Source organism: Hirundo rustica, chromosome 2, assembly GCF_015227805.2.
Source record: "Hirundo rustica isolate bHirRus1 chromosome 2, bHirRus1.pri.v3, whole genome shotgun sequence".
NCBI classification, from domain to species: domain Eukaryota; kingdom Metazoa; phylum Chordata; class Aves; order Passeriformes; family Hirundinidae; genus Hirundo; species Hirundo rustica.
In genome coordinates this window covers 103,923,687-103,938,237 of record NC_053451.1, presented here as the reverse complement: position 1 = coordinate 103,938,237, position 14,551 = coordinate 103,923,687, and the positions used below count along the sequence as shown (strand labels likewise).

Here is a 14,551-nt window from a genome sequence, read left to right as displayed (position 1 = left end):
ATCTGTCAAGGGCTAGTTCCTCCTTTTGAATTTTAGGTAACTTCCGTTCATCATTTCCAAGTATTTAGCATGCAAACCACAGTTGTGCTCTTTCCAAAGGGAATGTTTACTAAATTAAGCATTAAAGGAATATGAAAGATATTCTCTGTTCTAATGATACTTAATTAGAAATAAAACATGGAAATAGATTAAAATAATTAGTCTTAATAAGCAGTAATTGCCAAGTCTTGTGCAATAGAATAGCCTTCCCAATTTAGAGGTGGAGAATAATGATTCTGTGGAGCTACTAATAGACACTGATTTAAATATTAATTTAACTTGTAAAGTAAGTGTAAGTTGTTTTTTACTTAGACTACGTGGTCCTAACCACAGAGATCCTTGTGTGCTCACTATCTATCAGGATAGTATCCATCCTGCTATCCATAAATATATGTTGGATCAAGGCCATCTGATGCAACGTCAAGTAAAGAGACTGATAATGAAATTCGATAATTTATGTCATGTAGAAGTTTACCCTACGCACACAGAGGCAGGCTGTCTGTACTGAGAGCTCAGTTTTTGTTTGAAGTCTGCTTAGTTTTACATCTCAGTGCAGAGGTAGCCCCCTACATGAAGAGGTCAGGCAAAACATTACAACACCTGAAGCGGGGAATAAAACCAAATCTTTTTTAGTGTTAACTCAACATTCTGAATCTTGATAATGAAAGGGTGGCTGCCTATACAGTGATTATCCCACATATTGCCATTTATGTCAAACCAGGACTGCCCCTTATCTGGCTGAGCTACCCAGGCTGGACCAGGTTTTTTGGCAAACTGCAGATCAGTGGCATCTCTCTGCTTCAGTCTTACTTTCTCCATCTAAAGGTCACTGAGCCAGTTCTCATCCTGAGCTTCTATTAACAAAAATTCCAGCACAGCAAAGAGGAAGCAAGTGTTGTTTGGTGCAGTTTGCACTGTAATTCTGTGCCCTGTGGGTCAGTAAATCTTCTGCAGTCCATTTTAATTGGGGAAATACTACAGCTAAATTTAAAAATAATCTTAAAATTTTATGTGAGAATTTCAAAGTGTTTTGGTGAATGCAGGAAATTCTTTTATACAGCAGTAATGTGATGTTCCTTGCATTTGAGTCCACAGAGAACTGAGCAGGATCCTGCAGACAAGAACAGCAAATGGATTGATAGCTGTGACAAGGGATCCTTCAGTCCCACATACAGCCCCCAGGCTTGAGAAGACAGAAAATGGAAGATAATGCACTGCTGAAAGATCTGTCCTATTGTCCTGGTTTGGGACAAATTTGGGAGAAAACCCCTGTATAGGATCCCTCTAAGGAAGCAAACCCACGTGGCCCCTCCCTCCAACCGGTCCGGGAAAAAAAAAACCCAAAACCCTCTTTGGAGAAAAGTGGAAAAAACTATTTTACTAAACAAATGAAGTGCATACAAGTATAAAGAATGAATAGTATGAAACAATAAAACCTCTCCTTCTGAAGTGAGATGGCAAATTGAGAAAGTCCTTGCCGTGGGTGGAGCTCGGCTCTCTCTCAGCGTCTCCTCAGTCCCAGTCCCTCCGGCGCTGCTGGAAAATGCCGAGGTCCAGGCCCCGGTGGGCCGCAGGTGCAGCCCCCAGTGCTCCCCTGGGTTTTCTGTCCAGAGCAGGTTTAAACAGTTCCAAGAAAAAGGAAAAAAACAGTCCAGGGAAATTCTCTGCCCTAGCTAGCTGAAACGAACTAAAAGCAAAGAAAAAAATCTCTGTCCTGCAGTCTCTCCAAGCCTCCGCCAAACACCCCGTCCGCAGAAGAATGTGGAGGAGTCGGGCAGTTTTCTCAAAACAAACTCCGCGCTTCTCCTTGCTCTTAGAACCAGTCTTAAAGGCACAGGACTCAATATTCAGCACAAACAGAACAGACGATTGGGGATACAGGCATCATAAAGTTACCCTAGGACACCTATAAAGGAGGACAGCAAAATGTCAGCAGCTAAAAGTCCAAAGAACAGCCAAAGTTGGCAGCTCACACTGGTCTTCAGAACATAAGGAAACTGAGACCATCCCTTTAAGGGAGCCAAAAGTAAGAAACCCTTCCTTTCCACTCTCTGTTCAGTGAATATAACTTCACCCTGTTTAGGCCATGGCTTGATGACAGAGTGCATTCAACACTATGGCCCTCAGCTGGATCAAAAATGTCAAGACTGTGTAACACAGAGTGATGAGTCTGGTTATTTTTTTTTTTTCTTTTTTTTTTTCTTTGTTTTTTTTCCCCCTTAAATTAAATTGTTTTAAAAAAAATATGTTGACAAGGTTAACTTGGTAAGCTTTGCACCAGATCAGGTGTCGCCTGCCTTTGCAGTTGTAATGATACTGTATCAGGTATCACCCCTCTTCCTTTAGCTGCTGTAAAAATACAAAACCAACCAAGCACCAAAACCATGCCTTGGCTGAAACAAAATTGTGTACCTGCATCTGTGCTGAATCAAATTTATATTAATGAGTTGATCTGAAAATGCACCAAAGTAATATTCAAATCCTTGACCAACAGCCTCAGATGCCAATGCGATCTAGATACCATCAGTGTCTCCTTGGTTTTGTGTGACCTATAAATCTATTTCTGAGTGGTTTTTAGCCATAAGAACATACTTTGTTTTGAAAGGGTTACAGTATGTTCAGCATGTGATTATGTTGTTTATAGCTCCCGAAGGAAAAACTGACACCAAACCTGCTGGGCCTGCTGGCTATCAGGACTGGCAATCGAGGGAATTAATGCATCCCAGCAGCCTAAAGAGTCTTCACACCACTGGGACTGATCCGATCCCAGGCACGAGAGTGCTGCCATCCTGTAGTGCTTGTTCTGACGGGAACCCCAGGAACTTGCAGAAAGTCTTGGAGAGCACTACCTGACACCTTGCGAGGCGCCTCGACCCTCACAGGAGGGACAGAGCCACGGCTGCCTCACCTGCGGGCTGGGGGCAGCGCCACGGTGGGTGCAGCTGCAGGGCTGGACCTGTCTGGCTTGTGGAGGCTTTGGTCCAACCTTTCCTGCCTGACCTACTACAGTGCAGCCCAGACCAGTGAAAGGGCCAGGACTGAGATGCCTGCCCCTCTAACCCAGGTCCCTGGGGACTGCCCCTCTCCGGCCATCCCTGGCCCTGCACAGGAGCTGCTGGCTGCTCCCTGGGCCCAAGGGGCACGGAGAAGTGTCCCAGAACCACAGAATACTCTGAGCTGGAAGGGACCCAGAAGAATTGAGTCTTAGCCCTGTATAGGACAGCCCAAACAACCACACCATGTGCCTGAGAGATTGTTCACACACTTCCTGAACTCTGTCAGGTTTGGTGCTGTGGTCACTTCCCTGGGCAGCCTGTTCAGTGCCCAAACACCCTCTGGGTTAAGAACCTTTTCCTGATACCCAACCTAAACCTCTCCTGACACAACTTCAGGCCATTTCCTAGGGTCCTGTCACTGGTTACCACAGAAAGATCAGTGCCTGCCCCTCCACTTCCCCTTCACGAGGAAGTTGTAGACCACAACGAGGTTAACTCCAGGCTGAACTAGACAAGTGACTCAGCCACTTCTTAAACAGTTTCTCCTCTTGACCCTTTGACATCTTCCTAGGCCTCCTCTGGACACTCTCTAGTGGCTTTATATCTTTCTAATACTGTGGCGCCCAAAACTGCCCGCAGCACTCAAGGCGAGGCCGCCCCAGTGCAGAGCAGAGCGGGACAATCCCCTCCCTCTCCCGGCTGGCGATGCTGTCCCTGATGCCCCCAGGACACGGCTGACCCTCCTGGCTGCCCGTGTCACGGAAGGGCTCTGCTTCCCACAGGGCACTGCAGGCGAGAGGCTGCCCAGAATTCAACACCCGAGAAGTGCCAGCGCACCCCGTCCTCTGCGCTACCGCGGCCGGGAACCAGCGGCCGGGACGCAGCTCCCCGGTGCCCACCCCGAGCAGCAAAGCCCGGCTCACAGCGGCGCCCCGGGGCTCCGGATAAGGGTCCTCGGTCCGAGAGGGGCGGTCGGGGGGCGGTGCCGGAGCCGCCCCCGCCCGGCCCCGCCCGTCCCTCCCCTTCCGGGCCGCCCCCCGCCCGCCCTTTCTCTCCGCCGCGCCCGTGCGAAGCAGCCGCGGCCGGCGCGGCCGCCGGGACCCGCCCCGCCGGCTGGCCGGGCCCCTGCTCGGGGCGGAGCGGCGGCGGCCGGAGGAGCGGCGGGAGCGGCGCCGCAGGCGGTGAGTGCTGGGCCGGCGGCGGCACCGCGGCCGCGGCGGGGCCTGGTGAGGCCCGGCGAGGGGGCGGGGGCCGGTGCCGCGGGCAGGGGGAGCCGGGGCTGCCGCGGTCATTGTCCCCGCCAGCGCCGCCTGCGCGCCGGCAGGGAGCGGGCCGGGGTACTCGGGGCTCGGTCACCCTCCGCCGCGCCCACCGAGGGCCGGCGGTCGGCCCGGCCCGGCCCGGCCCGGGGGCGGTGAGTGCAGTTGCTGCCCGCGCTCCCCGCTCTGCCTCGGGCGCTGCCGACCGGTGGCAGCGGAGCTGCGGGGACGGGAGCTCGGCGGGGATTGTGCTGCGCCCATCCTGGGTCTGCTGGCGGCGAGGTAGCCCGGAGCTGCGGCACCCGGAGCCGCCTCGTCCCGCGTGTGTGCGTGTATGGACAGAGCGTGTGTGCCGCGGTGCGGGGCCGTCGGGAGGTTTGGGAGGGCCCGGAACAAAGCGTAGGGCAGGGGCGCACACCCGAGTCGCCTCGGCCGTGCCCCCGAGTCGTGACTGTTCCAGAACACTCGTGTTGCTGTGAACCCTCGGGGCCAGCAGCACCGCAGAGCTGAGGTGGCTGCTCACTGTTACTGTAAGGACACCTTAGAGGTGAGCAGTGCATAAATACCAACAGTCCCTGTTTCCGGTAATTTATACGTTGTCATATGCAGAACCGCACCAGTTAAAGTCTTTATAAAAACTTAGAACGATTCAGATCTTCTGTAACTCAGTTTCAGTACGTCTTTGATTTGGCTTCATGTATTTTCCCCGTTGAGTCAAGCCAAAGGAAGATGAATTGGTGCCGATTTGAAGAAATCTGTGGGGTTTTTGAGACTTAAGTGATTTAGTTGATTATGCGCAATTTTTTCATACACATCTGAGTGGGTGGTAATGTCTCGTAAGGAGCTGGTGATAGCAGACTCCTCACTTGGCTCAACTCCACCTAGCAACACCTAATTTCTACTGCCATTCTTAAATGCCCCAAGTCACTTATTAATATAGCTTAGATTCCTGAGTTATAAGGGTTTAAAACAAAGGCTGCTCAAATTGCTGGGAGATTTTAATTACCTGCTTACTTTATGTGTTTGTGGACCTCAAGGAAAGGTGAATCTTCTGTGAAAGTCTTGCTGGGTGTGGATGGCTGGAGGAAGAACAGGGAAGAGGATGCCAGGAAGGGAAGGGAAGAAATATGCAAAAGGCATGGAAGGATCTTTGGTGAAGGTGTTGTGGCGGCCTGACACAGGTCTGGGCAGAGAGGGGCAGAGAACACAGATGATTGTCTTACCATTTGAGGATTTTTCTGATTTTTTTTTTTTGTTTTGTTTTGTTTTTAATATTGGTGTTGATGAGGTGAAATGAAATTAATTAACTTCCTTTAGTGACACACCCTGTTATCCTGATAAACCGCTGTCTATCTTGAGTGTCCGTGCACTCCTCCACATCTGCCTTCAGCAAAAGAACTGGTATTTCTGCCACTGCTTTTGTAAGAGTCATCAAACCAACTCTCCGTGCGCCTGTGCTGGGACAAGATGGGCTTGATTTTGGTGCTGTCTTGGCTTGTGGGTGTTCACCTGTCAGGAGGTAACATAGGCTGGGTTGGTGTTGCAGGCAAGCTGGTGAGGGATGTGGCTGCACACAGTTGGGTTTGCTTTTCCTCTCAGGTGGCAGCAGGTGCTTGCTGTCTGCAGGGAAGAAAGGAAGGAAACGTGCCAGAGTCTTCCAGCAAAGATGCATTTCTGTGGTGTGACTGGGGAAGGCAGCCTGGACTTCCCAGCCTCCTGGCAATGCCGCTCTGCAGCACCACTAGTTCTGAATAATTAAGGGTCTTATTTTGGTTTTCTGGTGGTTTTGTGACACCAGCGTGAAAAAGCAGAGGTTTCCATCGTGGTTTGTATGTTTTGGAGAGCTTTCAGGAGGCAGGAAATTGTTATGGTCTATCTCTAGGACTGACACAAGCTGTTTTAACATGCTTCTGGTGTCCCCTTAGAAAGTGGTTGGCAGATGTGGCTGGGTATGGTGCTGTAACACGTCAAGCTCTGTACTGAACTGGTGTTAAAGGCCTCTAATTCAACACATTGTAGAAATAGCTCACTAATATATTTATGGGTTGGATTTTCGTTGTGTAAAAAAAGAAGTGTGAGAGTAAAATACCTTATTTATTATGTGATACAGATTTATCCTGCTCAGTCTTTCCAAGTTGGTATTCTAATCTGTTCATTTGCAAAGGTGAGGCATTGCCTGCTAATTAGTGTGATTAAATGGGTCAGTTTTAAATGAGAACTCACTGAAAAGTTATATGCTCTGTAGACCTGCTCAGTTATTTTTGCTCCTTTGCTCAAATATGCAGGCACGGGGGAATATTTTCTCTGTGTTTCAAGCAATTACTCAGAATTTGTTGGGTGGTCTGCTAAGAAATTCTGTATGCTTGAGCTAGGCCTGTACTTCCTGCAGTAGATGTTCGTCCTACTGTGAGTGTAAGGGGGAACAGTCATTTTTTCGTCTCTGTTTGTGTAGCAAGCAGAGCACAGCGATCCCCACGTGCTGCCCCTGCATGGCGCAGGTGCCTCACGAGCATGAGGGCTGGTTGTTAACAGCCTTGGGCATTGGGATACAACCTGTGTAAGGCCTGCCTTCCCCAGCTTGTGCCAAAGAAAAAGGATGGAGCTGAGTAGGAGGACAACTTCTAAAGCCATGTGGTTTGGGTAGGTTAAAGGCATGCTGCTGCTGCTAGGGAGGCCCTGCCTCTCATCAGATAAACAGCAGCATCGGAGCTGCTCTCCTTGAGGGCTGACACATTCAGCAGGAGAGTGCTGCTGCCTCCTGCCATTGCTGCCCTCCATTCCCAGCTGCTCTGCCTCAGCTGCCTGGCGAGGTGCTGTGGACCAGATCTGGAAATTTCTTAGATATAGCATGGCATGAAAAATGGAGGGGGGGAAAATAAGGATTATCTCTCTGGTGATGATGGTGGTGAGGATTTAGGCTGTGAGACTGCAGTGGCCTCAGACCTGCCACAAAATATTGTAGAGATTCAAAACATATCCTTGGAGATGTGGAAGGTGCTCCAAGAGTGATAAAAGCCCAGGAAAAGGGATCTGTAATTATAAAGAGCCATTAATGAATATCAGAGACCTGTGAGAGAACTGAGGATAGAAATTTGGCTCTCAGTCATTTGCATTGATCTGTTACCTGCTGTGTTGTCAAAAAGAGGGAATGGTTTAGAAATCCCTCAGCCAATTTTCATTTATCTCAGCCGGGTGTGTGCCCTTGACTTAATCTTGACTTAGCAGTTCTAGCTTACAGCGTTCAAAGCTGTCACACATGTCCTTCCCTGAGGTGGTGTGCCTTGAGATAGGAGTCACCTCTGTGTGCTGGCAGAGCTGAGTTAGCAGTGGAGATGGTACTGAAGCCTGTCTAGGAATCATTGACTACAGAAATCCTGTTGCAGGTTCAGAAACATTGAGACTGGTTTGCTGGGAGATGTTTCTCTGCTTTTATACTTTTTCCTTAGCATTCAGGGTTGGAGGTGATAAGGTTTGCCTCGAAGATGAATGGGCAAGAACATGTCAGGCTTGTGTTCTGCTTGGACAGTGGCTGGAGTGGGCACTGTATGGGACAGCCTTTGAATCAGCTCTTATAACCTACGTAGTGGAGGAGTTACCGATTCTATGCTTTCCATTTAACGATGGTGTAAATGACTTTCTGTATTGCAGACCAAACCAAACAAAAACCCCCCACACTTGAAGTCTGGATTGCAGCTGAGCTTTTAATTTGATTGTATTTCTGTCAAATACCAAGTTGTCCTGGTACTGAGAGTCTCAATTCCTGGTTTTTCTTTCTTGACAGATGCTGCAGCAGTACAGACTTTGGCATGTCTCTTGCAGCTTCCGATTGATCCCCACCTAGAAGGCAGTCAGTGGAAAGCTTGGAGCTGCTCATGATCTTTTTTGGGTGAAGGGAAAGAGAGAATAGTGATGTGGGTAGTTTTTACAGCAAGAGTCAGTGTCAGTCTTCCTGTCAGCAGTGGGACCTAGCCTGTGAGGCCTGGTTGTCCCTCTCTCCTCTGCAGGGTTTGTGGTGGTGGTCAGGCAATCCCTCCAGAAGGGGTGGGGCATGACTTCTCCCTTACTGTAGGTGGAAAGCTTTGAAGAGCAGCTCCCCGGTGATAAGCACTACTAGTATTTGTGTGCCCTGAATAGGGTTTCTTCCATGAGCTGTTCCATGAGATGATGGAGGGCACCAAAAAGTCCTGTAAAACGTCCACACATTTATAGTCTGTTCCAGGAGAGTTAGCTGCTTCCACTTGGTCTGTGCTGTTACCTGCAGAGTTTTAGCTGGTTGGGGCTTGCTGATTTTGGGCTCTTTGCATTAGAAAGAGCTCCAGTTACCTTCTGTGCAGCTAGATGATTGTAGTAATTTGTGATTTCTTGTTTCATGCTGGAGAAAGTCAAGAGATAGAAGATTGCTCTGTTCAGGAGAGCAAGTTGTTAAAAATTTATAGCCTTTCTGAAAGAACACGTGTTTTAGTTGGCACATCCCATATAATTTCTGGCCACTTTTGAGTTCCTTGTCTCAGGATACTCCTTTCAGGTTTGTAAAAGAATTCCGTACTTGTCAAAACACTAATATCCCAAGGGTGGAATCAAAGGAGAGCTGGTAGCAGGCTTGATTTCTCCCAAGGTGATTTCTCCCAAGAGGCAAGTTGTCTGAGTCCTGTTCCAAAAGTCAAGGGAAAGAAAATAAAAGGTAGGAGTCCCATTAATATTTAAAAACTATCTAAGCACAGTTACTGATAACTCTTCCAATGAGTCACTTATTGTTGCAATGTAACAAACACAAGCAGCACTCTGAACCTAATAATGCTGAGTAGTTAAAAAAAAAAAAAATAGCTCCTCCTGTTTTCATAGTGGCATGGAGTGTCTCCCAAAGTACAGCAGAACATCTTGGAGAAATTCAGAGCCCAGAGCAGCCAGGTCCTGGCACCTCTGCTCCATCATGACCTGTCTTTTCAGAAACATCTGGATACCTGACTTGGAAACTGTAGGGCTGTCGGGATGTAAAATCCCTCTGGGCCCCATCCACACAGGCCCAGGGATGTCCAGAAATGCGAGGGCTGAATTAGAACCTTCAGAGAAACTAAAATATATAAATCCACACAGAAATGAGGTAGAAATGCAAGTTTAGTTTTAAATAAGTAGAGAATTTTTAAAGTGCCTTAAGCAAATAAGAGACTGAATTGGTTAGTAAGAAAAGGGCCTAAAACCTAGTTTAAAGTTCAGTGGCATTGCCTTTTGCTAAGTTAGTTAAGCTCTAGACATAAGGAAAACAATGTAGCATTGCTAAACATTCCTAGATAGTACAGACAGAGTTTTATACATAGAATTTGTGCATGAAATTATGAATACTGTTGAACATCAGTCTTAGGATAGGTCCAGCAAGATTGTAGAAAATTCGTGCTTAAGCCTGATTGGCTAAAAATAGAATAAAATGCACTGCTTTGAGAATGCTACCAGGCACACGGAACACCATCACGAATGCTGCTGTTGCTGCTGCTTCTGCGGCTGCTCCTGATAAAACGCTCACGGAACAGATTACGGGTGCTGTCGCTGCTGCTTCTGCTTGGCACTTAGGGACTTTATGTTAGAAGGCTTCCTGCATACTGGCATGGACTATAACAATTTTGCTTTTATGAAGCTGGTTTTAGCAATGCAATAAAGGACTTTTACTTTTACAGCTACCTATCTTCTGTCATCTTCAATGAGGACATGGAGGAAACTTGGCACAGGGCCTTCACTTGGTTCAAGTAATTCTGCTACAGACAGGCTCGCTACCTGACAACATCCTACAAAAAGCTTGCTTTTAGTATGGAACCATATTGCTGGTCTAGTTGAGGTGACTTAAACCTGGATTAGCAATGTTTACAAGTTCTGTATAGATTAATTTGCGATTCTGGTGTTACAATGGGAGTCTTGTTGGGGGGGAGCGTTTGCTGCCTTAATATGGTGAGTTTCTCTGTGAGGAAATCATATTGCGTGGGTCATTTTTAAGGAGGTGTGTTAGATGAGCACTTCTTTCCACTAAACAAAAAGAATGTCATCATTGGAAATTACAGCAGTCCTCCTTATCCTAAGGCAAGATCGTGGTGTCACAGTCTTTCTCACGCTTTTGGGTATGATTGTTTAGCCAGTCTTGGAAAGAATAAGGAATTGGTCATTATGTATGCTCAGTTTCTAGCTTTATCAGTGTGGCAGATCAAGTTCTGTACAGATGGTTGGGTGGAGTTTAATGGTGCTTTTGTCTTTTTGGTGTTTACTTACTCATTTGAAAATTAGGAATAAAGTTCGGAACAGAAGGGAAGGTGGGAAGAAAGAATTTGATCACCATGTAAACACTGTCACCTTTAAAAGTTTACCAGGAGAGATGGTGGTAGTGAATCTTTGAAGCTTGTGGGACATGCACCATATTTTGAAATGTGTTACCCAGGGAATTTTTTTGGTTTGTTTTGGTGGGATTTGTTTGGTTTGTTTTGTAAGGTGTGTTTTTATGGGTGAAATATAGGAAACTGTTTTGATCACAGTATTACTTTTCTTTGAAAAATAATGAATACTGGCATGGGAGCATCATATCTAACTTTGGCTAGTATGACCTTCAAGTAAGAAAAGGGCCTGAAGTCAGTTCATGCTATGCAGTCCTCAGATACTTGTCTTTAGGATGTAAGAGGCAGTGATAACTTCATATATGAGAGTTCAGAGGACAAATGCTTTATCTTGTCCTTGGGGTACTTTGGGGTTGGATTCTTTTTGCGTCACTATCCCTTGCAACAATTAGAACTTCATGTTTTGTTACATGAACAGATTCATTGTGTGGCAAAACCCCACAATTCTAGAGGTTTTTCTTCAGTCTTAAGCTGTTGCTACATCTTGCAAATAAATGTCTGGTTAGCTTATGGTGCAAATTAATGAGCAGTTTCTAGTTGAGGAGGTGGCTTGTCTAAAGCTTGCCTGTGGGGTAGGCAGCAGAAGTATGCTGTATATTCCTCTCTTAAGATACTACTGTTTCAGGCATGAGGTAATCATACCAAAAAATCATACCGAAGTATAGCAAGGAGGGATACTTTGTTAGAGCAACCAGCGTGGCTGGGGGGGTCAGGCATGTGGGTGCACACTACTTCAGGTAGTGCCTTAAAGCTTGTGGTTTTCTCCCTTTTCAATTTCAGTTCATTAGGAAAAAGATCTAGCTAAAGGAATTATTTGAGCACTGGGAGTGTCAAAAAGGCCATACTTTGCTAGCTCAGACTAGTTTTCTGTCTCCCTGAGTATCTGAACAAATAATTACAGAAAATACCATAGCATATATAGAATGGCATTAACCTGGGTGTATTCTTTCAGTTTCAAATGGTTGGTTGTTCATTAACTTTAGAGCTGTTGATAGATCTGGTTTTGAATCTATATTTCTGGCCTTTAAAGCATTTTGTGGTCATTTAAAGCTGTAGGCATTGGTATGTGGTCCAAACTTCAGTTTTTAACTGGTTACCCAATAATTTCATTTGGCTTTAATCCTTTGTGTTTGATAAATAATGAACAATCATTGAATTCCTATTCACCAGTCACATTACTAGGGAGTTTCTATGTACTTTCATCACTGTTTTTCAAAGTTCCTAGGGTTTTTTTGTATTCTTTCATAGCTTTTATGAGAAGGGTTGCTGGGAGCTACCTTCAGGAATCAGGAGCAGCACTTTGTCATAGTGCATGCATTGTATATTTAGTGTGTGTCTAGTTAGTAGATTATTAACAGGTGAAGTATACAACAATGCAAAAAAAAGGTCTTTTGTAACTGGTTTGATTTGGAAGGAGTATGTGATAACCTAGCAGTTAGAGATTTGATTGAGTAGTTAAAACTTACAAGAAGTCTGCAACCATATAAAATTTTTGGTGTATATGACAAATTTGAAGTTCAGTATATATGAAGCTCAGGATATAACTTGATGCAAAAACATTTTCCTTTATAAACTAAAGCTGTCTGTTTCTTCTCTCTATCATCTACAGCATTCAACACATACTAATATGTTTTTCATTGCTGCAGCTTGCTTGTGAGTTTATTGGCATTTAACAGCAGGTTGAATAGACAGCATTACAAAATGGAGAGAAAAACGGAACAATGATCAAATATTTAAATATTTATAAAGAAAATATGCTGTGTTTTAAGATCAGCAACTAGAGGAAAAAAGGTGGCTTGCCTTAAAATTGGTACTAGAATTTTACCTTTTACTTAAAACATCCTGAAAACATACCTCACCCTAACTTTGATGCTTTTAGACTACACTTGTTAAAAAAAACTTCCTGTTGCAATTTGTAATCAGGCTAGTAAATTATATAATTTTTACAGCTTCGAGAAACTCCTAAACACGTGAGAGAAGATGACAAGATCTAGATCAAGATCACCGCGATGGAAACCAAGGTAAACAGCTTGTCTTCTGAAACAAACAAAACAGCTTGTCTTCTGAAATTTAGATCTACGTAAGGATTTATAACTCAGACCTAACACTTGCATTAAAGAAAGAAAATTACATGCAGAATTGCAATTTGTCAAGTGTATTTTGTAATTTATAGTTTATTGTACAAGCTGAACAACTAATTTTTTTTCCCAGCTCATGATTTTCTTTTTAAGCTGAAAGTCTTCAGTTTTTGCAGCCTGCCAAGAACCTTGTTCCTCTTTTGTGTTCTGTGACTTACAACTACCCTAAGCATAAAATCCAAGCTCCAAATTAGTTAAGGTTATTTTTACGCAAGCACCACTTTGCACACAGAATATCTGTAACTCACTTCTGTTTTGCTTCTTGGCCTACAGGGAGGAACTGCTGAAAAAAAAAAGTTAGTTTTGTTTTTGTTTTTTTAAAACAAAGCTTCCTAGCTCAAACACCTCAGACTTACTGAGGTTTGGGGCTGATTTGTAAACTGATCTTTAGCACAGTTAGACGTGTCTTGCAGCGTAACACAGAGTGAAAACATGTGGAAATGTGGGAGTCGTTGCCCTTCTCCTTGGACATTAGCCTAGTAGCGCATGTCTTTGACATTTGTCACCAAAATAACATCCAGCTTACTTTATGCTGTGAGTTACCTGCCTCATTGCTGACTTGCGGTGCATATTTGAGGTGCTAAAACCAGGAGGGTTGAATATATTTTCAAGCTTTTGAGAATGTGAAATTACTGCTGGTTTTAGGCATCTCTTTGAAACAGACTAAGTTGTGATAACTAAGACCAAGGGAGTCTGGATAACTCAGAAAAATGTGTGGTGTTTTTTCTTTATTTTGTTTTTAAAAAGAGAAGTCCTACCTATGTCCATACTAGATTTATAGCTGTGAATGTCATTTGAGTTAGGGCGGCCCCAGCTCTCACTAAAATGCAAACCCGAACCAGACCAACGTGGGACAGCAGCCTCAGTGTAGGTGCTGTTGGAAGCCAGCCAGTATGGCTTTAGGAACATCTGTGGTTCTGACTTTGAACTCATTTGCAGAAATGGAGTAAATAGTTGGGCCAAACTGTTCATTTGCAATACATGCACAAAGGAAGTGGCTTATTTCAACTTGTTTTTTGATGTTTTTTATTAAAGAGCGTGGCAAGAGTGTGCATTGAATACCTGAATACAAGCAGAACTGTTACGTCTGGAGTTACTTTCTGGTTCTTGTTAGTGGCCTGTGCTGTTTTTTCTTTATTTTAAGGAGATTTTGGCTAAAAATTCATAACAAGTTGCCCTTGTTTTTGTAACTGTAGGTGAACTCAGAGCTGAGTGATGCAATTGAATCTTTAATTGCAAAAGCTGCAGTAAGTGTGGAAGTGTGTGTGTATACGTGTGTGAAAATGTACATACAATTATCCAAAAAGCCAAAGCATCTTTCTCAAACTTGTTTTTTTTCTGCAGGAAAAAGCCTACCTGTATGACAAATATTATTTTGTAATGTTTCAGTCTTTCTGTTTTGAAGGTTGTTTTGGCATGCAAAGAAAACCTGAAAATGCACCTTCCTCCCCTTTCAAATTTCTTTATATGCTTTTTTCCCTTCCCTTTTTTCTCTTCACCCTGAAAAAGATAGATAGGGAATGCTTGAGAAGTGTGAAAATATGTATAACAGTTGTTCTCAATGTAGCGGAAACTTCATGTATATGAAATTATTTTTAGTTTTAAATAAAAAAATTCAGAGACAAAAATGATTGACTTACTACAATTTCAAGTTGGTATTTTTACTATGAAAACTTTCAAGAGAGTAAAAGTAAACCTGGTACTTAGCCAAAAAGATGCCGCTTTGATATCTTGGTGTTAATTTTTTT

General features: G+C 44.6%; 1 protein-coding gene across 3 annotated transcripts in view; it reads left to right on the top strand.

Annotated features, from left to right (window-relative positions):
• The first annotated feature begins 4,148 nt into the window (after positions 1-4,148).
• The window catches only part of BCLAF3 (BCLAF1 and THRAP3 family member 3), a 33,572-nt gene continuing 23,169 nt past the window's right edge, over positions 4,149-14,551 (top strand). For 2 of the 3 annotated variants that reach the window (XM_040055728.1, XM_040055725.1), the window contains exons 1-2: positions 4,149-4,216; positions 12,615-12,686. In XM_040055728.1, the coding sequence (XP_039911662.1) occupies positions 12,646-12,686 (41 nt within the window). In that variant the 5' untranslated portion in view covers positions 4,149-4,216; positions 12,615-12,645. Of the gene's footprint in view, positions 4,217-4,244; positions 4,262-12,614; positions 12,687-14,551 lie in introns of those variants that run through there. The other variant, XM_040055726.1, reaches the window with a different exon arrangement.